Here is a 24,178-nt window from a genome sequence, read left to right as displayed (position 1 = left end):
GAGTCATGTTAATCATTTTTCACTTTCTGTCCAGTTCCTGCTCCCGCCTCTTCCCTCTCCCACTTAATAATTCTCGTGTGTGTGTGTGAAATAATATAATCTGTGACATTTTGTCCTGGGAAGTGAAAGTCAACCACCTTGTTCTGTGGCGGAGGGTGGGATTTTCCAGCTCCGCCCACCACCAAGGTGGCCCAGTCCTGCCGAAAGTCAACATACCTTTGGCTGGGCCGATGACTCTCCCGTCGTAGGTCCCTCCACAACGCGGCTGGGAAACCCCCGGGCAGAATTCCACTCTTTTATATTAGGGGTAAAATCTAGCTATTTCCAGCTGCAATTAAGTTAAGGTCGTAAACTTAACTTTCAGTAACACGCAATACCTACTGATGATTGCTGTCCCGCATTTAATTCCGTTTTTATACATCAGAATTTTTAAAATTTACTAAAAAAAGAAACCAGGCTAAAGAGAGAGAGGAAAAATGATCCCAGAATGGACTGATCGTTAATCACAGTGAAGCCGTATGCCACGCGCAGCAATAGTGTAACTGGCACAGGTTCAATGAGCTAAATGACCTATTTCTGTACTGTAGCAATCTGTGATATCAGTCATTACAACCTCATTGTGTATTATTACTTCCTTTCACCAAAATGTGGATGCACAATTGGGAGTTACATTTCCAGGGGTCAGAGTTCGTACATAGCGTTTGATCTATCAGTGCGTCCCGTGGGGCACGACAGATGGAACGATAACCGGAGACGATTGGAGGCCCCTGGGAGGTTGGCCTCCGGGAAGGGTGACACCCTGGTACAGCTGGTGCCACCTGGGCACCTTAGCTCTGCCAGTCTGGCAGTGGTCCCCGGGTGGCAGACTGGTGCTGCCAGGGTCCCATTGTCAGGGTGCCAGACTGGCAATGCCTGCGCTGGGATCAGGCCCAGGGGTGCCCCGCCCGTGTGAGGTGATTTCTTTATCGGTGTGCTGGGGCGTAGGAAGTCCGGGGGTTGCCTCAGGGGGTCGCCAGATTGGGAGGCCGTTCAGAAATGTCCCGATCTCTCCCTGCACGAAGGAGCTCCTCCAGGCAGGGAATGATGCTGAGTGCGACCTCTGGGGGGGGAGGGTCCCTGTCAATACTGCCCAGAACACGGGTGGCACGGTGGAGCAGCGGTTAGCACTTCTGCCTGCGGTGCCGAGGACCTGGGTTCGATCCCAGCCCCGGGTCACTGTCCGTGTGCAGTTTGTACATTCTCCCCGTGACTGCGTGGGTCTCACCCTCACAACCGAAAGATGTGCAGGTTAGGTGGATTGGCCACGCTAAATCGCCCCTTAATTAGAAAAAAAATTATTGGGTACTCTTTATTTTTTTAAAATACAGCCCTGAACAGACACTATTTTTTTTAGTTAGATCGCGCCCCTAATTTTTGTTTCATTGTCGTGACTTTTAAATATAAAAGCCTTACCTAGTTAAAATACTTCGAGGGATGCAGTGAAACTCTATTGGCTGCTCCCCATTATTTCCACTCTTGATACAATTTCCATGGACATCAGGACTGCTTAGTTTTCTCAGCAATCTGGCTGTAACTGAGAAATCGGCGTGAGTCCAGCGTGCCAGAATTTATTAAAATACAGAATTCAAAAAAAGAATAAACCGAGAAGTTCATGAAGCTTGCACAATTGGGGCTCTAATGACTGTCAGTAATCCATCATCCACCCTGGAGGGACTCCTCCATTATGCTGGGTAATTGAAGCAGTACTTGTACAATAAGCATGTTTTGCAATAAATGGGCCTCAGAGACTGCCTGATGACCCAGCTGTGGCTGTAGTAGGTACACCTTGGGCTTTATTTTTCTTATCTCCTGAGAGCTTTAGCATCAGAAATTCTGGCTAATTCACATGAAGACACAAATATGTTCTGATTGTAACAAAACTGGTTTTCAAGTATTGATTTACCCATTTTTTTCTCTCTCCTATTTCATTCGAAGGGGATTAGGTAGTTCAGCCAGTTCTGTGTCAGACGTGGGATCTTACACCCTTGCATTTAATCCTGTCACCCAGCTTTCCTCAATCTTTCACCATGCAGTGGGTGGGTAGATGCACAGGCACCCCCCACCCCACCCCCCCACAAAGGTCGTGCCCACCTTCCTTTCCACCTTTTAACCAGATTTTTTTTTTTTTTAAACGCCGACCCACTCCCAACCATCTTCTCACGCCTATTGAGAAAACTATTTTATGGCATGGTATTATGTTGGCTAGTTGGCTTTACTTGTTAACGAGCTCAATTACCAGTTAATTATGTTTTATAAATGGTGGGCAGTCTGCCTATTTCGTTGCCCGTCGTATTTTACACAGCAGTGGCCTGAGAATGCAGCCCAGTGTGCTTGGATGCAGATCCAGCTTTGTTTTCAAATCTCTGGCACGAATCTAATGGCCACACTGCGCCCAAAACGCAGCTCGCCACGGCGCATCGTGGCCGATGAAAGCCGGGAAACCGTGCTCCTGGGATCTACCTGGCTCGCAATGCCTCGCAAGATCCAACGTGATCTTGCGAGACATTGCGATGTAAATCTCACCCATTTTGGCAAATCTGCATATTAGAGCGAGACAGTTAAGTCTCATTCTGTTGTGCAGATTCCCGAGTTACCTGAGGCTGCGGGATTCATCCCCTTCGCCTCAGAGACCTCGGGCGAGCACCGTTCAGCACTGGTCCACAAAAACAGGGACCAGATGGAATGGCCCTCGTGGGGGTCTCCCGGGAGATCGGAAACCCCCAGCTGCATGCCCTTGGGCAAGGTGGTGCCCTGGCACTGCTGGTGCCACCTGGGTACCCTGACTGTGCCACCTGGGTGCCAGCCTGTCACTGCCAAGGTGCCTGGGTGGCAGTGCCAGCTGGCATAGGCACTTCCAGGGTGCCAGGTTGGCACTGCCAACATGCCAATTAAAAAATGGCATCCCGAACTCGCTACACTGGGGGGCTCCAGCGAGTGGAGCCTCCCACTGTACAAAATGGGGCTATGTGCGGTCTCGGCCGCGCGTTCCCCGTTCAGGCCCTTTGCACAACGCGAGTTGCATTGTATAGCCATGTGTTTCTCAACACCGCACTCGCTACGGGACGTTGTTACCGTTTGGTTGAATCAAGCCCTCTTTATCCAATGATTTAAAGTGCAGAGAACATAAAGAGCAATTCTAGGTATCAAGTAATGCATATGCTGCTGTTCTTCTTGGTTACTGGCAATTAAGCAGCTTTGCCCCAAGAATATAAAGGGATACTCTGGTCTTTGCTTGCCTGGTTCTTTTATCAGCTGTATGTTGTTAAGCAGGGTTAATCTCTCCACAATGCCAGGATTTAAAAAAGAATATTATTTTGTTCTAAGAAAGGGTCACAATGGTCCTGTGGAAACCAAACCCAGCATTATAACTGAAAGACAGTTTTAATATCTTATGTAACACACTACATATCCCTTATGTTGAAGCCTGATTAGTTTGATATTAAATAGAATTCGGCTGGATTGAGGCTTGATGAACCCACCCACTCCATCTCTTTATGTAATTATGCAATGAACTTGCAGTGACATTGCATTGTACTTCCAGCCTTCCTATTCTCCCTGCTGAATTTTAATAGCCTATAATTTGAGAATCTCTGCGACTCACAACAGGTAACCTGCAATGAAGGGGCATAACAAAAGAGAAACCTGTGCCTAACGTATTTAGATTTTACTCCGTGTGGCTGAGCCTAAACAAATCATAGATTATCATAGAATTTACAGTGCAGAAGGAGGCCATTCGGCCCATCGAGTCTGCACCGGCTCTTGGAAAGAGCACCCTACCCAAGGTCAACACCTCCACCCTATCCCCATAACCCAGTAACCCCATCCAACACTAAGGGCAATTTAGTATGGCCAATCGACCTAACCTGCACATCTTTTGGACTGTGGGAGGAAACCGGAGCACCCGGAGGAAACCCACGCACACACGGGGAGGATGTGCAGACTCCGCACAGACAGTGACCCAAGCCGGAATCGAACCTGGGACCCTGGAGCTGTGAAGCAATTGTGCTATCCACATTTATATTTAATTATCTTTTGAAGGTGGACCAACTCAGTGTGAATGTCGGTGGCTCTGGTGAATTCACGAGAACAGGTTCATCAGTAGTCACGGACGTGATCTGGTATCATGGTGTTACAGCACAATTATAGTGAAAATGAAACCTTGACTACAAATTGCCACCTGGGCTATCTAAATGAAATCACTATATGTTGATGCATATACTGCTCTCTCCAAAAGTGAGATATTTTGGGTTACAGACCATCTCCACTTCTACTTATACGGTAGGCAGTCAACATATCGTGAAAATAGCACTGGCCATGCACCATCACCATAGGCAACAAATATAATTGTTTACCTGATGTAGGAGCTGTGCTCCGAAAGCTAGTGATTCAAAACAAACCTGTTGGACATTAACCTGGTGTTGTAAGACTTCCTGCTGTGAACAATTATAAAAGCATAGTTTGAATTTTGTTAAGCACACCAATTGTTTTGGGCTGTTGAAACAGCTGTGCGCACCTCGCTAAAATGCAACTGCCTAGGGTGGCACGGTGGCACAGTGGTTAGCACTGCGGCCTCACGCTGCCGAGGGCCCGAGTTCGATCCCAGCCCCGGGTCACTGTCCATGTGGAGTTTGCACATTCTCCCCGTGTCTGTGTGGGTCTCACCCCCCACAACCGAAAAAGATGTGCAGGGTAGGTGGATTGGCCACGCTAAATTGCCCCTCAATTGGGAAAGAAATTATTGGGTACTGTAAATTTATTTTTTTTAAAAATGCAATTGACCTGTGATTTATTCCCAAGCCTCTCTTCGTCCATTGCTGCTACAATTCCTGTCCCCTGCTGTGAGTCCTTCTTGCTAGCTTACCCAGCGGGACATCTTGCTAATGTCATTTCGAATGAACGTTACAGTCGGACCACCTCTTAAACAGGTCTTTAATCTCCAACCAGGTTGCTGAGGAAGAGCCAACACTGAGCTTTCAAAGTCCTCAAAATCGTCATCGTTATCTTAAAATTGCTCCATGATCAATTTCTGGTTTGGATCAGGAGCACAGGGGGCGTCATTCTCCGACCCCCCGCCGGGTTGGAGAATCGCCGGGGGCTGCCGTGAATCCCGCCCCCGCCGGTTGCCGAAGTCTCCGGCAGCGGATATTCGGCGGGGGCGGGAATCGGGCCGCGCCGGTTGGCGGGCCCCCCCACTCGATTCTCCGGCCCGGATGGGCCGAAGTCCCGCCGATAAATTGCCTGTCCCGCCGGCGTGGATTAAACCACCTTTTGAACGGCGGGACAAGGCGGCGTGGGCGGGCACCGGGGTCCTGGGGGGGGGGCGCGGGGCGATCTGGCCCCGGGGGGTGCCCCCACGGTGGCCTGGATCGCGATCGGGGCCCACCGATCCGCGGGCGGGCCTGTGCCGTGGGGGCACTCTTTCCCTTCCGCCTTCGCCACGGTCTCCACCATGGCGGAGGCGGAAGAGACTCCCTCCACTGCGCATGCGTGGGAAACTGTCAGTGGCCGCTGACGCTCCCGCGCATGCGCCGCCCGGGGATGTCATTTCCGCGCCAGCTGGCGGGGCAACAAAGGCCGTTTCCGCCAGCTGGCGGGGCAGAAATTCTAGCCCCTGAATGTTGGGGCTCGGCCCCCAAAGATGCGGAGCATTCCGCACCTTTGGGGCGGCGCGATGCCCGTCTGATTGGCGCCGTTTTGGGCGCCAGTCGGCGGACATCGCGCCGTTTCAGGAGAATTTCGCCCAGTGTGTCTGTTGTCATTTCAACATTGAGTCACAGTGCTGTAAATGTACACGCAGTGGGAAGTGGAGAAACAGAAACAAAGATTCCCTCTCTGCGTTATAAAAGTTGAAATATGTTCATGTTAAAAAATTTATGAAATAAAGGAACAGGGTTATACCACTGTCATGTAAAGTGGACAAAACATGTTGTACAAACATGTCTGCAATACACGGTTGGGACTCTCCCTAGTAATCAAAATACAAGAAATTTTAAAGTATTAAATATGAGATTTTAGGGCGGTTTGGTGGCGCAGTGGTTAGCACTGCTGCCTCACGCCACTGAGGACCCGGGTTCATCCAGGCCCCGGGTCACTGTCCGTGTGGAGTTTGCACATTCTCTCCGTGCCTGTGTGGGTCTCATCACCACAACCCAAAAAGATGTGCAGGTTAGGTGGATTGGCCACGCTAAATTGCTCCTTAATTGGAAAAAAAGATAACTGTAAAAAAAAATTTAAATAAATAAATATGAGATGGTTCTGAGTGAAATATGTTGACTTTACCTTCAATTTTCTGCAAATTCTCTAATGTGAGTTGTTTAAGTGAGAAGCTAAAGTAAACGGCAAAGCCTCTTTCTGCAGAACAGCACCAAGACAGGGCAGAGTAAATGGGTGGATTTTTCCCATATTTTTTCGAAGTGCCAGACTCGAATTGAAAACCGGCATGTAGTTCTCCAGCGACTCAGGCCAGTCTTCACTCCAGATCATGGGCGGCACGGTGGCACAGCGCCAGGGACCTGGGTTCGATTTCGGCCTTGGGTGGCTGTCTGGGTGGAGTTTGCACATTTTTCCCCGCGTCTGCGTGGGTTTCCTTCAAATGCTCTGGTTTCCCCCTACAAGGCCAAAGATGTGCAGGTTAGGTGGATTGGCCATGCCGCATTGCCCCTTAGTGTCCAATGGTTAGGTGGGGCTACAGGGATAGGGTGGGGGATTGGGCCTAGCTAGGGTGCTCTTTCCCAGGGTCGGTGTAGACGCAATGGCCAAATGGCCTCCTTCTGCATTGTAGGAATTTTATGGTTCTATGAATGCCAACTCCACAGAGATTGGGGCGCCATCTTTAAAGGGTACCCCGATCAGCACACAAATTGAACCTCCTCCCACTTAAACATATTGGGGGCTACCTCCACCACCATAAAAGCAGAAAGAGCGTGGCTCTCCACCCTGCTCCCCCCAATAACATCAATATTGGGGAACCTTCCCCACCCGCTTCGCAGGTATCGGACAACCGCTTCTCACCCGCACCTCCGTTGAAGACATCGGGGCGACCACCTTTCCACCACCTCCGCCATCACAGTTATCAGTCCTCCCCAGCACACAAGGGGAACCCTTCCCATGGTGCTGCCCAGAGGGCCCACCCTTGCCACTCGCTCAGCACAGGTTGGCACTGCCAGGTTAGCACTATGCCAACCTGTCAATGCCAACTTATGCTAGGGACCAGTGTCAGGGCACTGTCTGGGCAAGCCCCTCTCCCCTGCGGACTACACTTAACTTTGCTTCCCCAAAGCTGAATCTCATTTTTCAAAACCTGTTGTTAACTCGCATCGGCGAGGCCTGAATATTCAGTGAGGGGGGGCTTCATGTGGAGGTTGCAGCTGGCTAATTATATTAAAGTGCATGCAAAGCCATTCAAATGAGGTTCTCGTCTTTTGTGGGTGGGAACGTTGTGACGTCACCGCTGATGGGCAAGGAAAATCGGGAAAAGCGATCCCTCTGAAATGGAATGAAAATCGCTTATTGTCACAAGTCGGCTTCAAATGAAGTTACTGTGAAAAGCCCCTAGTCGCCACATTCCGGCGCCTGTTCGGGGAGGCTGGTACGGAAATTGAACCGTGCTGCTGGCCTGCCTTGGTCTGCTTTAAAAGCCAGCGATTTAGCCCTGTGCTAAACCAGCCCCTCTGAATTGCGTTTCTTGATTATCTTCGGAATCCAAACCGACTAGACAACAACCAGGAAGGGGAAATCTTCACAAATGGGAGAAAAAAATTAAGGAAAGATCACTTTTGCCAGTTTACAAAAGCAAAATGCTATATTTCTGTCGTGAAGATGATCATTGTTTGTATGGAGTGTAGCATGGCTGTAACCGTGCCATTTTGCATCAGCATCAGGTTCAAAACCTAACCAAAATTTGGAGCAGATTTACAAATGTACAGAAAGAGCCAACACAGTGTATTGGCATTGTGCTCTTCAACTTCACAGTACAACAGAACCTCAATTATTCACACTTGATTTGTCTTCACAATTGAATACCCACAAGGATTTCCACACAATTCAGGAGAAGAGTAGGCACTTGGACTTAGTTTTAATAAACCCATGAAAATGCAATTAAATTCTGGATTTTTGGTTCAATTAGGTAAGCAGTTATTGTTTGGGTGTCCTGTACCTGGTAGAAATTTGGTATCCATGAAGCCATGATATGCAGATTCAGGTCTGCATATCATGCTCGGCCCAAGATCGCAAGAAACTGCAGAGTGTGGTGAACTCAGCCCAAAGCATCACACAAACTTTCCACCCTCACATTGATTCTGCCTACACCTCCCGCTGCCTCAGGAAGGCAGGCAGCATTGTCAGAGACCCCTCACACTCAGGCTTTTCCCTCTTCCAGACCCTTCCATCAGGCAGAAGGTACAGAAATCTGAAGACCCGCACATCCAGACATAGGAACAGCTTCTTCCCCACAGCTACAAGACTCCTCAACGACGCCCCCTCGGACTGATCTGTTCCCTGTAAGAACACTATTCACGACGTCCTGTGCTGCTCTTGCTCATGTGTTTGCTTTGTTTGGCCCCTTGTTCCGCACTGTAACCAATCACTGTCGATGTACCATTTGTCAATGTGCTCTGTTGATATTCTTTTTGTCTACTATGTACGTACTGTGTACGTTCCCTTGGCCGCAGAAAAATACTTTTCACTGTACTTTGGTTCATGTGACAATAAATCAAATCAAATCAAAAGACTAAGGAATAAGGGCTTAATTTGAGGTCTGCTGACCAACAGGAGTCAGAACACTGAATCCAGGTCATCAGCAAGAATTGGGCTTTGGATTAAGGTGACCAGCAGGACTCAGCAATTTAAAAAGGACAATTCAATTCTGAAGCAGAAAGCCCTGCGTCTTATGTGTACATTCTGGGAATATAGTTTATTCTAAATTGACCATTAAATGCCAGAAATAAACCACTAAGTTTTAGAAATCTGATGAAATAGGGGAAGAAATTGCTGAGAACACACAATTTGGCCTGATCTTCACTGGGCCAGGATTTTTAAGCAGGCAAAGGAGGACTGGTTGGAAAACCGGGAGTTTTGATTTAACACCATGGAGTTTAATGTCATAGATTACAGGTCTTTATTTTAGACAGATACCCTGCCTGCAACGCAGCCTGATTGAAAATTAGCCCCCTGTTAGGCAAGCATCGTCCTTGATCCAAATATCAAAAAGGTGGATATGGGTCAACAAATATACTTCGTACTTCAGGTCTCGAATGGAATCGGGGGCCCAAATTTTCACAGGGTCGGACGGGCTTCGCACCTTAGCCAAATGGCACAGTGGTACCAATTGAGCAAGTCTCGGCACCCACCATTTTCACTGGGACCTGGGGATAGGGAGAATGGAGTCAGGTGTATCTTGCACATCCATGGTTCACAGAGGCAGCTGCGCATGTAAAAGGGCAGCTGCCTTCAAACAGGTCAAATTTCTATTTGTGGGATGTCCAAAGCATGAATCGAGGGCTTTAGACATTTGAGCAAAAGGTCCAATATTGCTAGAATTATTTGGCGAGGTGGGTAACTCTTTGCGAGAGGTCAAGTGTCCCTCTTTGGGAGAAGTTAGGAATTGTTAAAAGCAGATATGATTATGGGTACATGTGGATAAAGTCAGTGGGACTGCCAAGATGTCAAGGAATTTAAATCCCCAAGCTGTGTAAGTTTTCCAATTCTGCCGGGAATTAAAATTTATTTACAGGGTTTCAGAGTTCTTTCACACACTATAATTGATTTGTCCTCCTCCTCTGCATATGTAGAATTAAAATCAGTAGCATGAAATACACAAGGCAGCATCTTGACACAGCTGCTCCAGCTTGGAGTCAAAGACCAACGATGCATCATAAAAATAACTTGAAGAATGGATTAACTCAGAGTACAATTAAACCCCGAAAATAATCCCCATCTGCCACAGAATTTGTGATAATGTTTACACTGGAATCAAATATCCGGAACAACAACAATGTCACTTAATTTAATTCACTTAGCACCTTTAACACAGCAAAATGTCACAGAGCACTCATGGGAGCGTTACCCCAAAAAATTTGACACCGAGTCACATAGGATATAGTAGGCACATGACCGAAAGCTTGATCAAAGAGGTAAGCTTTAAGGAGGAAAGAGGGATAGTGAGGCAAAGTGCTTTAGGGAAAGAATTCCAGAGTTTTGGCCCTTGGCAGTTGAAGGCACAGCCGACAGCAGTGGAATAATTAAACTGGTGGATGCCTAATAAACCACACCAAGTAGAGCAGCGCAGATATCTTGGAAGGTTGTAGCCTGGAAAAAATTATAGAGATATCGAGGTATTTGCAAACATAGCTGAGTATGTTAAAATAAAGGTGCAGCTTAACCGGGTGCTAGGATGGGTCAGCGAGCATGAGGCTGATGGATGAATGGGATTTGGGGAATGTAGAGTTTTAGATGACCTCAATGCGGGAAGCTGGCCGAGACGCATTGGAACAGCTAAGTAAGCATCTGTGAGCCTGGTCTTTACCTTCCTGAGGAAAGGCATTGTGCCCCAATACTAAGTACGCGTACGGCATTGCAGCAGCCACATTTACTCTGAATGTAGGAAAGCTGAATAGTCACAAACCTGATTCATTGCCATAGCTGTGGCTAGCTGCTGATCCCCAAGTGCCAGTGAGGTGTTAAGTCCAACTCCTGTGCAGTTTCCAGGTATGGAAAATAGGAAAATATGGAAAATAAAGAAGGGGCACATTTTCGAGGTCTGCTTATGAGGAAAGAAATTGAGGCATTTGAAAACCAAGTGTAGAAGCAATCCGAAGGACTGGCTTAAAAGTGCACTGACTTGGGACAGCACGGTGGCACAGTTGTTAGCACTGCTGTCTCACGGCACTGAGGTCCCAGGTTCGATCCTGGCTCTGGGTCACACACTGTCCGTGTGGAGTTTGCACATTCTCCCCAAACTCCACACGGACCGTGACCCAGAGCCAGGATCGAACCTGGGACCTCAGCATCGTGAGACAGCACATTTGCTCTAAACTGCATCTAGTGGCGAGAATTCTCCGGCCATTGGGATTCCCTGTTCCCGCTGGCAGCGCACCCCCGCCCACAGGTTTCCCGACGGCGTGGGGTGGCTTCAATGGAAGACCCATTGACGAGTGGCGGGAGTATTGAATGGCGCACAGACGAGAAACAAACGGCTGGGGGAATCGGAGAATCGCCGGGGTGGGGGGGGGGGGAGGAGGGGGCGCGATTCACATGACGCCGCTGCTCCGCCGATTCTCCGGTGACCTGGGAATTGGCGCCATTGGCATCAGCGCGGTCGGCGCGGTGCCGGTAGAGCGCCCCCCCCCCCCCCGGGGGATTCTCCTCGCGCGTTGGCTCGAGTGGTCACCGAGGTAGACCAAGTCCCACCGCCGCCGTTCACATGTGGCCCTACCCGGCGGGACCTCGCCGTTCATCCTGCGGGGGTGCGGCCTGGTGGAGGGCAGGGGGGGATCCGACCATGGGGGGAGTCCTCCACCGTGGCCTGGCCCGCAGTTGGGGCCTACCGATCGGCGGGCTGGCATCTCCTGGTGGGGGTCTATTTCACTCCTCGCCAGGCCCCTGTAGCTCTCCGCCATGTTGCGTCGGGGCTGGCGCGGAGAAGGCATCCAGCGCGCATGCATGAGTTCGTGCTGACCACAGCGCGCATGCGCAGACCCGCGGCGCCCGTTTAACACAGGTATCGGCAGCTGGAGCTCCAAAGAAGCGCTCCAGTGCCATGCTGGCCCCCTGTGAGGCGCAGGCTCGCTGGTCCTGGGGGCCTGTTGATGCCGTCGTAAAACGCGACGCTGTTTACGACGGCGTCAACACTTAGCGTCAGGATCAGAGAATCCCGCCCCGGGTTCCTGCACAAATATGCTGACCCACGAACCAGAAGCACTGTGGCCCCCAGATGTAATTGAAACTAGTTCCAAACTCCGAGAACCCATATGGATCAAATTCAATGTTTAATTTCTGCTTTCCACGGCAACTTTGACGAGTCTTAAAATTCAGGCCAGTTGATCTGCAAACATAGTGAAGAGCACTGGGCCAGTTTTACCAATGGCAAATTGCTGCAGTAAATATACCAAGAGAAGCTTTGCATTATAAAATTAAAAGCAAGGATGGATAATTGAAATACTTAAGGCTTTAAAAGCCAGATTATAATCAACACACAGCAGGTTTGAGTAGATACAGCCCTTGGGAACCAGAGTGAAATAGACCAAATTAAAGTAGCTGATCAGGATTAGCGTGGTGTTCCTTTCAGCATCACCAGTGTTTAGTTAAACGTAGCTGACAATTTACAAGTAAAATAATTCATTTGAAAATTTGGAAAAGTGGCTCAATGCAAGAAGTCTGTGATGCAGCACGTTATTTAAGAGTTGTCTCTATTCTTTCAGACCAGCCCTACGAGAACAAAGATTTCTGTCCCCGTCTCCAAACCTCACTACGTGTCATTTTCAACTTGAGGTAGTACGAGACATTCATTCCAGAAGGCCTTAACTACTAATAGAGACTTCAGTTGTAATTTTGCAAGATTCCATAAACAGTGCAGGGCCTTGCTGGGATTAAGTGTAAGGTCACAGAATATTTTGTATTTAAGGAAAATGCTCAGATTTTAGAGACTGTTCTGCAATCCAGCAGCAATATTGTGATTAGAATAAAAAATAATTAAATTACCCCATGGTGGTTAGACCGTAGGGTGTTCTTGCAGATTTCTCATCCGCAATGTCACATTGAAACAGGTACATGTTGCCCGAGGTGGATTCTCCAATGCCCAACGCTGGTAACGGTTTCCCACTCCGGTGGAGAATGGAACGGAATGGAAACCTGACCACCCCCCCCCCCCCCAAAACCACCATCACCACCGTTAGACAGCGGGGAATCCTCCCAGTGGGATTTGATGCACGTTTTCTCAAGCGTAGTCCTGATGCGGTGGACCCCCTCAAGGGCGTCAGTGCATACATAAGGTGCCCCCCAATGTCTATTGGAAGGCCTCCCTCCTCCCCCACTATGAAAGTCCTGCCACCCCATGCCCAACCCCCCCCCCAACCATCATCCCAGTCCCCCCCCATCTGACTCCCCTGATAAAGGCACCCATTAGTCACCCCCAACAGAGACCCTCATCAGTTCAACCTAACAGAGACCCTCATTGGTCAACCCCAACAGAGATCCCCATCAGTCTATCCCAACAGAGATCCCCATCAGTCTATCCCAACAGAGGCGCCCATCAGTCAATCCCAACAGAGACCTCCATCAGTCAACCCCATCAGTCTCCTGCCTGAAATCTGAAAGCAGCCCAGGCAGTGGAGTGAAAAATCACTGCACTTTCCACACCCATCTGCTGCTCCAGATAAGTATTTAAAGCAGCCGCTGCTGTAAGTGTCAGAGGCTTCCTCGAAAGTCCAGTACATTTCAAAGGGCTTCAAATTCCTTAACAACCTTTGAAGTGCAAATCTACCATTCAACTTCACACAGCAAAACATTGCATTAACCAGTGGTTGACAGCTTTGTTACTCCAGAGAGAGGTGCTTGGTGGATTGCTGATCTATTTTTCTATTCACGCTTCAACGCATCTGGACATCCAACTTGGATGTTGCCGATGCTTCTTCCGCAGCAGTCCTCCGAGTGAGCTGGGTGCCTTTGCCTTTTCCTGCTGCAGACGTGTGTTCATGCAGGGACCACCAGAATGTGAGATCCGGTCCAAACTACAGCTGTATTCAGTGAGGTGTGTGTCTCTACGCTGGTGGAGGGGGACTGCTGTGACACCAGTACAGGGTCCACTCCCTTTCTTCTCCCCAATGTCCTCAGTTGTCTGTGGGCTGGAAAACTACTCGACAGGGTCTCCTCTTGATCCCTTGCTCTCTTCCTGCTGGCACCTGTAAGTGGGAGAGGAGAGAGTAAGTGACTGCATGAGTTGCTTCTGACATGAAGGGAGGACAACCAAGAAATATAACGGGGTGAATTCTCCGCCTCCCCAGTCGCGTGTTTCTTGGTGGCGGGGGTCCGCTGCTGGCGGAACGGAGAATCCCGCCGGACGAGAATTCACCCCAACAAAAACGATAATCTATTGAAACCGCGTATTTATTGAAAATGGGCTTTTCAGAACCTCAAGCCCATTGTTTGGTTGCAGGAAAAAATTAAGCTTGCATTTATTTTCTATTTGTCAAGTATCTGAAACCTCAAAGATGCAGAGAACTCCACATTTCACTAGCTTTGGTGCCCACCGGACAATGCAGGGTGTTGCTAAGCAACTATTAATTGGAAAGGCAAAAGAAACGGAAGGGAAATATGCAAACACAGAATTGAGAATATCAAGCCGTTTTAAAATGCTATTCTAACAAATTCAATCCTTTTATTTGAACAATAAAATATTTGTACCATATCTGGTTGCCATTGCAAACATTTGGCCCCAGAATACTTCAAAGAAACCATCTCCTGCAAAGAAATTGGCTCAAGTTCATGTCTTAGCATATAATTTGGTAACTTGACAGATGCTGCTGTGATTAAGTGTCATATTGACAAATCCTCAGTGTATCTGGCATGCTAGAAAGCATGACTTTCACAGCTAAACAATGGGATTTGTGTGGGCTCCTCGGCACAATGGAAATGGGGGCAATTACTACAGTTTCGGAGTTCAGCAAAGTCTTTTTCAGATGGGTCATTCCGTATGCTAGTTGGTCTCCTGTGGTGCTGCACATGGGGAGTCTAGTTCACTGTCCAAGTAACAATAGAAGGTGGAGAGATAAGTAGACTTTGGCACATGGGAGATGAATGAAAGTGGAGCGGAGGAAATAGGGCAGGGAGCAGAGGAAGGGAGAGCGGGAGGGAAGGCACAGGAGAGGAAAGATCTGGGAACAGGTGAGTTCCACTGTATTGTTTGTTACTGTACAAGGTGGGTGTAGCACCATCGATCATACACGAGGCGAGACGTAGAGAACTTCAATCAAAGCTTTATTGAGCAGACTTGTTCCCCAGCAGTTCAGTCACAGAATGCAGCTGCTGGGAGCAAACCGGGTTCTTATACCCCGCCTATCTGGGTGGAGCCCAGTAGGCGGCAGATCCAATCAGGACCCAGCATCTGTCCTCAAATAGCTCCTCGGCATTCATGGTGTACCGTATTACCCCTAATACATACCACCACATTGGGCTACCATGGTCCAGCGTGATTTTTCTTCACAATAAAGAAGGGATGGCATGGAAGAGGAAAAAATGGATGGGGCTGAGGTCAAGGTAACTATATTGGGGCAGTTAACTGTCCTTCCACGATTGAACGACCTTTGTGACACCAGTTGCTCCTTCAGTCAGGGAATTGCTTTTGGGGATTTCAGATGCTCCCATTCTGAGGCTATGTCCTCACGCCGGCGTGGGAACGGTGGCATTTTACTCCAGAAACAATGGCAAGTAACGGCCACCGATCCTCCGTTTGGCTGGGGGCTAGCAGGAAGGCGGCGCAGAGCCCCCGGCTCTAGCTGCCGATACAGCCTGGAGAATTGGCGGGTCCGTGGCCGGGCACGGCGGTGGCCTGCAGCGGCCGCGCGATGCTACATGGCGGAGGCTGCTCACGGATCCGGCCCGCCAAAAAAGGTGCCCCCCGCTTTGGCTGGCTCGAGCGCTCCGGACCACCCACCACAGTGCCGCCAGCCCCGAATAAAGTCCCCCACTGCCCGCGGATCGGCCCTCCCCGACTCTGGCGGCGCTGGACTGAGTCTGCAGCCGCCACGCCGGGTTCCCGACGGATGAGACCACACGCGACCGACGCCGTCGGGAGCGGAGTATCGGGGGGGGGGGAGGGGGAGGGCGGGCCTCAGGCAGTTTCCTGAGGCCGTCGATACGTCGGGTGGTGTACTCTCCGAGTACGCCGCTTTGGAGGGCGTGGAGCATCGCGAAAGCGGCGCCGCCCCCGATTTGGCCGGGAACTGTGAGTCCCCGGCCGATCGACGATCGCGATGTCGCCGTCAGCGACCGGAGAATCCAGCCCGAGAAGTTTTGACTTTTTATCAATTAGACACAGTTTAAGCTGAGCAATGGCTTTCAGAGTTCAAATAGAAAATTATTTAAACTAGCCAGGATAAATGTCTCTTCAAAAAGCTGAGATGGATCAGAGGGTACAGCAGCCTTTTACGTGTTAAGGGTAGTTTTTATGAAGTGGGTCACAATGTAGTTCACTAAACAGCATTCACATGCACAGGTTATTAGAGGATTATAACCACTCAAAAGTATTGAATACTCAATAGATTTTTCATTTAAAAGAATATTTATGCTGTAAGATATGTGACTCAGCATAACACATAAACTCAATGTTTAATACTGTAAGGACAGACTGCAGCTTTGCTATGATACTCTCCGTGCTGAATGAGTGAGACTCATACATGAAGAGGGATCACTGGGGTGCAGGACTGAAGATCTTTATATAACCTACAAACAAGTAAAAGGAAGCCTATACACTAGAGTAACTAATCAGTAAACTTTATGGCTTCAATTTTAATTTTATTACAATAACATCAGAACGAATGTGCTTGTGAATTGGAGCAAGTTTGCACTAGGAGAATAGTTTTATTTTTTTTAATACATTTTTTTCCAATTCAGGGGCAATTTAGCGTGGCCAATCCACCTACCGTGCACATCACTGGGTTGTGGGGGTGAGATGCACGCAAACACGTGGAGTTTCTCCACAAGGACGGTGACCCAGAACCGGGATTGAACCTGGAACCTCGGCGCTGTAAGGCAGCAGTGCTAACCACTGGGCCGCCGTGCTGCCCAGAATAGTTTTATTTTAAGGCTGAAACTGTCAAGTGAATTTTTCAGTCGAATGAAATGAAGCGGGCGTGGATTTGGTGAAACTCCTCACACAATCGGCTGACAGACATCAAATTCAAAGCTTGCCACCACACACAACTGTGAAAAGGACCTTTGTTGGGTCCACTGTGCTGCGGCTGGAAGTAAAGTGATTCCATTTGGGACCAGATTTTAACTCACTCAAAACTTACACAAAATTAAAATCAGGCCCCAAGGTAAAATTATTTTGAGTGGAATAACCTGGAAATGGTGACTTCCTCTGGTGAACAATAGTGGATTAGAACGGAAGATTCTCAGGGCAGTTCTAAGTGCTACAATAGCACTTGTAGCACTTTTTTTCCCAGCAACATAAATGTAACTTGCCCTTAATCAGAATTTCGAGCAAAATTGGAATTTTTTTTTTTCAAATGTACTTACATCATTTCTAGAGGAAACATTCTTGCTGTATTTACAATGTTTCCTGGTGCACGATAAATGGGAGGCATTACCCCTCCCCCTCTCCCTGTCGTATACCAGGAACCAGGAGATTCCTTGCATACTGTGTTTGTTTCCAGTGTCACCAACGGCAGGGTCTCAGTTTCCAGAAAGTAAAAGGTTCCAGACAGGGTGGAAACACATCTTTTGGAAACTTTCTGTCAGTTCTATTGTGGCACTTAGAACTGCTCTGAGAATCTTCCGTTCTAATCCACTATTATTCACCAGAGGCGTTGTTTGCCTTTGCTCTGCTTCTGGGTATCTGTTTTTGATGTGATGTCCCCTGCCTCTTGACTTTTCCTGTTGGCGCTCTGTCTTTATGGCTAAGTATTCCAAAATTAGCTTTTCTTGTTCCAAATTAGATTCATTGCAGCTTGCCCAAGTATTTCCCTTCCTTTCTAGTCATTTCCACCTCTGGGAGGCGTAAATGGGCTCTGGCAAAAAAAAAAGTTGTGAGGCGAATTGTTGGAACTTCCACTCAATTGACTCCAATTCAGGGGATTTGCTGTTACTTTGCCCCAGTATGTCAGCAAACATGGAGATTCAACTGAGCATCACCCCAGAAGTTTATCAGTGACTTTTTTTTACAGATTGCTGGGAGGCTGATGGTTTTCTTATTTCTTTATTCGCTGCTGCTCTCCTGAAGGTAGCAATTTACATAGAAATTTGGTTTTTGTGGGCACATTAGATAAGAACATAACAACTAGGAGCAGGAGTAGGCCACCTGGCCCCTCGAGCCTGCTCCGCCATTCAATGAGATCATGGCTGATCTTTTGTGGACTCAGCTCCACTTTCCGGCCCGAACACCATAACCCTTAATCCCTTTATTCTTCAAAAAACTATCTATCTTTATCTTAAAAACATTTAATGAAGGAGCCTCTACTGCTTCACTGGGCAAGGAATTCCATATAGATTCACAACCCTTTGGGTGAAGAGGTTCCTCCTAAACTCAGTCCTAAATATACTTCCCCTTATTTTGAGGCAATGCCCCCTAGTTCTGCTTTCACCCGCCAGTGGAAACAACCTGCCCACATCTATCCAATCTATTCCCTTCATAATTTTATGTGTTTCTATAAGATCCCCCCTCATCCTTCTAAATTCCAACGAGTACAGTCCCAGTCTACTCAACCTCTCCTCGTAATCCAACCCCTTCAGCTCTGGGATTAACCTAGTGAATCTCCTCTGCACACCCTCCAGTGCCAGTATGTCCTTTCTCAAGTAAGGAGACCAAAACTGAACACAATACTCCAGGTGTGGCCTTACTAACACCTTATACAATTGCAGCATAACCTCCCTAGTCTTAAACTCCATTCCTCTAGCAATGAAGGACAAACTTCCATTTGCCTTCTTAATCACCTGTTGTACCTGTAAACCAACTTTTTGCGACTCATGCACCAGCACACCCAGGTCTCTCTGCACAGCAGCATGTTTTAATATTTTATCATTGAAATAATAATCCCTTTTGCTGTTATTCCTACCAAAATGGATAACCTCACATTTGTCAACATTGTATTCCATCTGCCAGACCCTAGCCCATTCACTTAGCCTATCCAAATCCCTCTGCAGACTTAGAACATAGAAAAAAATAGAAAAATACAGCACAGAACAGGCCCTTCGGCCCACGATGTCCAGTATCCTCTGCACTTTTTGCTTTACCACTCATCTTAGTGTCGTCTGCAAACTTGGACACATTGCCCTTGGTCCCCAACTCCAAATCATCTATGTGAATTGTGAACAGTGTGGGCCCAACAATGATCCCTGAGGGACACCACTAGCTACTGATTGCCAACCAGAGAAACAACCATTAATCCCCACTCTTTGCTTTCTATTAATTAACCAATCCTCTATCCATGCTACTACTTTCCCCTTAATGCCATGCATCTTTATCTTATGCAACAACCTTTTGTGTGGCATCTTGTCAAGGGCTTTCTGGAAATCCAGATATACCACATCCATTGGCTCCCCGTTATCTACCGCACTGTTAATGTCCTCAAAATGATGAAGAGGAGCGGGATTTGCTCAGGGAGGAAGGTGGCAGAAATGAATGCTATTAGGAAGGATTCAAGAAAGGGCTGGCAGCGGCTAATGATTTCTTTTTAATTCCCTTTTTAGTGAAGGCCTCCATTCGTCTGTTTAGAGACTGTTGGTTGCGGTGCATATGGGCCTTGTTTTCAGTAGGCCCCACAATCACCAGTGGATTAGCAGATACTAGATGACGTGAGAGGTAGCAGCTCCATCAGCCTTATCATTACGGATACCAAAGATATGGAAAACGTGATGAAGAAAAGCTCCAGCCTGTAAGGAGGCCAGGCTTCTGACCATTCCTGTGGGCTTCCATCAGTTAAAGCGGGAGTCAAAATAACTGGGAATTTACAAAGTCATAGGGCATGACTCAGTGGACATGTTAAAGCACGTTTAGCGGGGTGTTTCTCTGCGTTTTGCTCGTCGTCAGTTTGGAACTCCCCGTCGAGGTCACTCTTTAAGTCACTTCGTGCACAGACAAGTTCAGCTCACCAGTGCAGGAAGATTAGTCCATACGTTCATAAGATATTGAACCCCAGGCCCTGGGTGAACGGCTCATTTTTAAAAAACGCACTTGGATCCCGCTCATTGGATCTCACAGGATGTTTCTAGCGTCACGAATCTCGCTGCAGGCCTCTGGTGAGATTCAACGACCTTGTCCCAACACCAGGCAGGGGCAACGAGGCATTTGAATCGTGCCCATAATGTCTCCTTTCTCTGAAAGCTTCATGCAGAAAAAGTTTCAATGGTCGCAAACAGTTACTGGAATGGGTGCTGGCCTATAGTCAAGGTCTATGAATAAATAACCAACTTGTGCAACACTTTCAACCCTATGTAATGAAATACAAAGCATAATAAAGGGGAAGTGGGGGTTGAGTGGAAAGAGGGGGGAGGGGAGGGGGAGCGTGGTGGGTGGCTGTCGTGGGTTTTGGGTCTGCCACTGAATACAATGAATCTCTCAAGCAGGAAAATCAAATATATCTTCCAACCTGCCTGATCTTGGTGTTTATTGTGCTCAGGCATAATCTGTCGTGCCAATGTGCAGCCCTCTCCAAATCAATCCCCATAAATCAGAGAGATTATTTATAAATAGATGGAATCTGAATGGCACAGGTACGTTAATAGAGATCTTTGCTACCCTATTGCAGTCATCACTTTTCAACAGCTGATTGTTTTGAAGTCCCATTTGTAATTTTCCACCGCTGTGGAATTTTCTGCTACCGCCAATGCTGGGAAACTCAGCGGTAATATAACGCACAGAAGCATGAAGCACTGGTCGCCATCGCTCTTTGTACAACTGCTTCAAACAGTTCACTAAATGGTCAGAAACAAAGGCCAGTAGCGGTTGATCAAAAAGCCTTTTCGAGTGCAAAGTTAGGATACCATTGCTTTGTTCATGTGAAATGCTGATTTCTTTCTCAAAACCCTTTCAGTATTTACATGAGAATGGAGTGGTCCATCGAGACCTCAAACCAGAAAACCTCCTCTACGCAGATCTATCATCAGAGGCACCGCTGAAAATAGGTAAGGCTCGTTGTAAACTAATTACAAGTAACTTAAGGTTTGCTTGACTTAGAACTTGGGAGGAACTATCAAATTCCGTGGCAATATGCTGGAAGATTTCCTCTTTACCTCGTGCACAGCAAAACTATCAACATATTTATTAAAAATTGGCGTACAATTTTGCTAATTGTGGCAGAGAGGAAATTTTCATTTATGTGTAACAAGTGTACTATTTTTAGAAATTCTCTTTCTCGGCCAAGACCCCATTTTTCATTGTGAACCAAGGCACTGAGTGACAGCGTGTTGTTCAACTATGGAAGGAATCAGAGCAAAGATCAATTCTGGTTCCGTTCAACATGCACACGTGTGCACTTCCGGTTGGAACCATTGAAAAATAATCAGGAATACCTTCTTGGCCCTGGGGCATTGTGGTTAACTGGGGTGTTCATCACACTGCATCAGCTGAATTTATGTAACTTGGCATGAGCCAGTGCCAATCTCAGACTTTGTGTGCCACGTTGCGTGGCACCTGTGCCTATTAAGTCATCAAAATGTTGCAGGTGTTGGAAATCTGAAATAAAAACATAAAATGCTGGAAATACTCAGCAGGTCTGGAAATATCTGTGGAGCGAGAAACAAAGTTAATGAGCAGAATTTAATGCACTCCCCCGTGTCGAGCTTAGCAAGGGACCCCGCCACCCTCCCGCCACTGTGCTCAGTGCCTGATCGAGGGACCAGACACCCGTAAGCAAGGGTCTGCTGAAAGTCACCCACTGCCCTAACCTCTAAACCCCCCCCCGCCCGCCCGTGCCACTCACCTGTGTCCTGGTATCCAGCGGAGGGCTGGCGTGGGACCATTACCAGCAGCAGCCGCTACTCCCAGTGGTACTGTCGGCAGTGGTTTCTCCAGCACTTCTGAGGGAGCAGGATTCCCACCAACCCCGCACCCCCCCCCCTCCCCCCAAGGTCCATAATCCCGTGCAAGGCCGAACATTGGCCCGGCTAAATCGTGTCGGAAGCGACACGGGGCTCCCACTGGCTCCCCAACTGGCGGAGCCGGGGGGACGCCCCATCAAGGGAACTAAATCCCAGCTCGATCACATCCTTGAAGATTTTCTGAAAAACACTTCCATTTTATTTCAATGAAAATATAAAACATTATAGACAGCGTCTGAAAAGAAACTACAAGTAAATGTTTTTGGGTACAGACTCCTTTTATACATCTGTGACATTCTGACAAAGAAGGTCTAATTTTCCAACGTGTGCTCTCGGCGACTGAGAAAATGAGCTCTTGGATCTCACCCAGATTCGCTTTTCAGACACTGAACGACCTGCTGTGTAGTTCCAACAGTTTCCGTTTTTATGTCACAATTTCAGCATGTGTAGTTTATTTTTTCTTAACCGAGTCCCCACCACCATGTTAACCACCATTCTGCAGAATGACCTGTCAAGATTAGAAGAATAGATTATCATAGAATTTACAGTGCAGAAGGAGGCCATTCGGCCCATCGAGTCTGCACCGGCTCTTGGAAAGAGCACCCTACCCAAGGCCAACACCTCCACCCTATCCCCATAACCCAGCAACCCCACCCAACACTAAGGGCAATTTTGGACACTAAGGGCAATTTTGGACACCAAGGGCAATTTATCATGGCCAATCCACCTAACCTGTACATCTTTGGACTGTGGGAGGAAACCGGAGCACCCGGAGGAAACCCACGCACACACGGGGAGGATGTGCAGACTCCGCACAGACAGTGACCCAAGCCGGAATCGAACCTGGGACCCTGGAGCTGTGAAGCAATTGTGCTGTCCACAATGCTACCGTGCTTCCTCTCTATGCTTTCTGGATTTTCTTAACCATGTAAAGATTTTCCAATTATAACAAAATAATTCACTGATTTTTTTTTTTAACTGTACCGTTACCTTAGCAACAAAGTGCCATCTCTGACATGGGGTTACTTGTTCTTTTCTACTGTGCCAGAAAGCAATTATTAAATTCGGTGCACAGGTCACCGGGCTGACAGGCACTTCAACAGTGTCTTATCAGCTCTGATGCGACCGTAATACTTGACAATAATGTTTTGAGACAGTGTCACAAATCCCTCATTTTTACGATAACGACAAGCGCAAAGATACCGTACAAACTGCAAATGCACAAAGATCCTACTCTATCTTTCTTGTTATTTTAGCCGACTTTGGTCTGTCCAAAATTGTGAATGAGCAGGTTGCCATGAAGACAGTTTGTGGGACTCCGGGATATTGTGGTAAGTGGAGAGGATTTAATTGAACGTCAAATCAAAGCTGTGACAATTTTGATGCAGAAATACTCGAGGAACACAAAAAACATAAGTCCTGGCGAGGGAGAGAAAAGATTTCTCTGAATTGAGTCCCGTTTGTTAGGGCAGAAGGAAGCAAGCAAATCGTGGTGAGAGTGAAGTGTTCATTTTCTACAGTGTTCCATGGGAGCATATTACATTTTCACAGTGGTACGGGAATATTCCCATGAGGCTGATAATCAAAGTAATTCAACTACCTAAATTATTACTGAAAGGCTGCAGATGTCCCAGTCTTTTGTGTAAAATTGATCCAAATGCAATCTCAGCACCATTCTGACCCTCAGCAAATATATCTTTTAGCGTCTGGCAAATCCAGGCATTGGTTTGGTTTATACAGAGGTCTGCTGAAACTTGTGAGTTTTTAAAAACTTATTCATCTATGGGATGCAGGAAACGCTGGCTAGACCAGTCTTCTTGGACGGCTATGTGATCTAGGAACACCATCAGCACTGTTAGAATGGGAGTTCCAGGATGGTTGACTCAGCAACAGTGAAGGAATGGCGATATATTTCTAAGTCAGCGTGGTGAGTGGCTTGGTGGGGAATTTGAAGGTTCCCATTCATCTGCTGCCCTTACCCTTCTAGATGGTAGCAGTCACAGGTTTGGTAGGTACTGTCAAGGGAGACCTGGGGAGTTTCTGCAGCACATCATGTACATAGAATCATAGAACCCCTACAGTGTAGAAGGAGGCCATTTAGCCCATCGAATCTGCACCAACCCCCCAAAAGAGCCCCCCTCCTGGGGCCACTCCGCTGCCCTATACCCGTAACCCTCGTATATTGATCATGGCCAATCCACCTAATCTTTTCTTTATTCATTTACGGGATGTGAACATCACTGGTTAGGCCAGCGTTTATCGCCCAACCCTAAATGCCCTTCAGAAGGTGGTGATGTTGCCTTCTTGAACCACTGCAGTCCTTGAGGTGTAGGTACACCCACTGTGCTGTTAAGGAGGGAGTTCCAGGAATTTGCCCCAGCGACAATGG

General features: G+C 47.8%; 1 protein-coding gene across 2 annotated transcripts in view; it reads left to right on the top strand.

The window, feature by feature from the left end:
* LOC140394945 (calcium/calmodulin-dependent protein kinase type IV-like) overlaps positions 1 to 24,178 on the top strand; it is a 155,557-nt gene that overhangs the window by 102,547 nt on the left and 28,832 nt on the right. For both annotated transcript variants that reach the window (XM_072482160.1, XM_072482158.1), the window contains 2 exons: positions 20,784 to 20,874; positions 23,046 to 23,120. In XM_072482160.1, coding sequence (XP_072338261.1) covers positions 20,784 to 20,874; positions 23,046 to 23,120 — 166 coding nt within the window. The remainder of the gene's footprint in view (positions 1 to 20,783; positions 20,875 to 23,045; positions 23,121 to 24,178) is intronic.

Source organism: Scyliorhinus torazame, chromosome 18 (assembly GCF_047496885.1).
Source record: "Scyliorhinus torazame isolate Kashiwa2021f chromosome 18, sScyTor2.1, whole genome shotgun sequence".
Taxonomy (NCBI): domain Eukaryota; kingdom Metazoa; phylum Chordata; class Chondrichthyes; order Carcharhiniformes; family Scyliorhinidae; genus Scyliorhinus; species Scyliorhinus torazame.
Note: the sequence above shows the minus strand (reverse complement) of the source record. Positions and strands in the feature narration are given on the sequence as shown.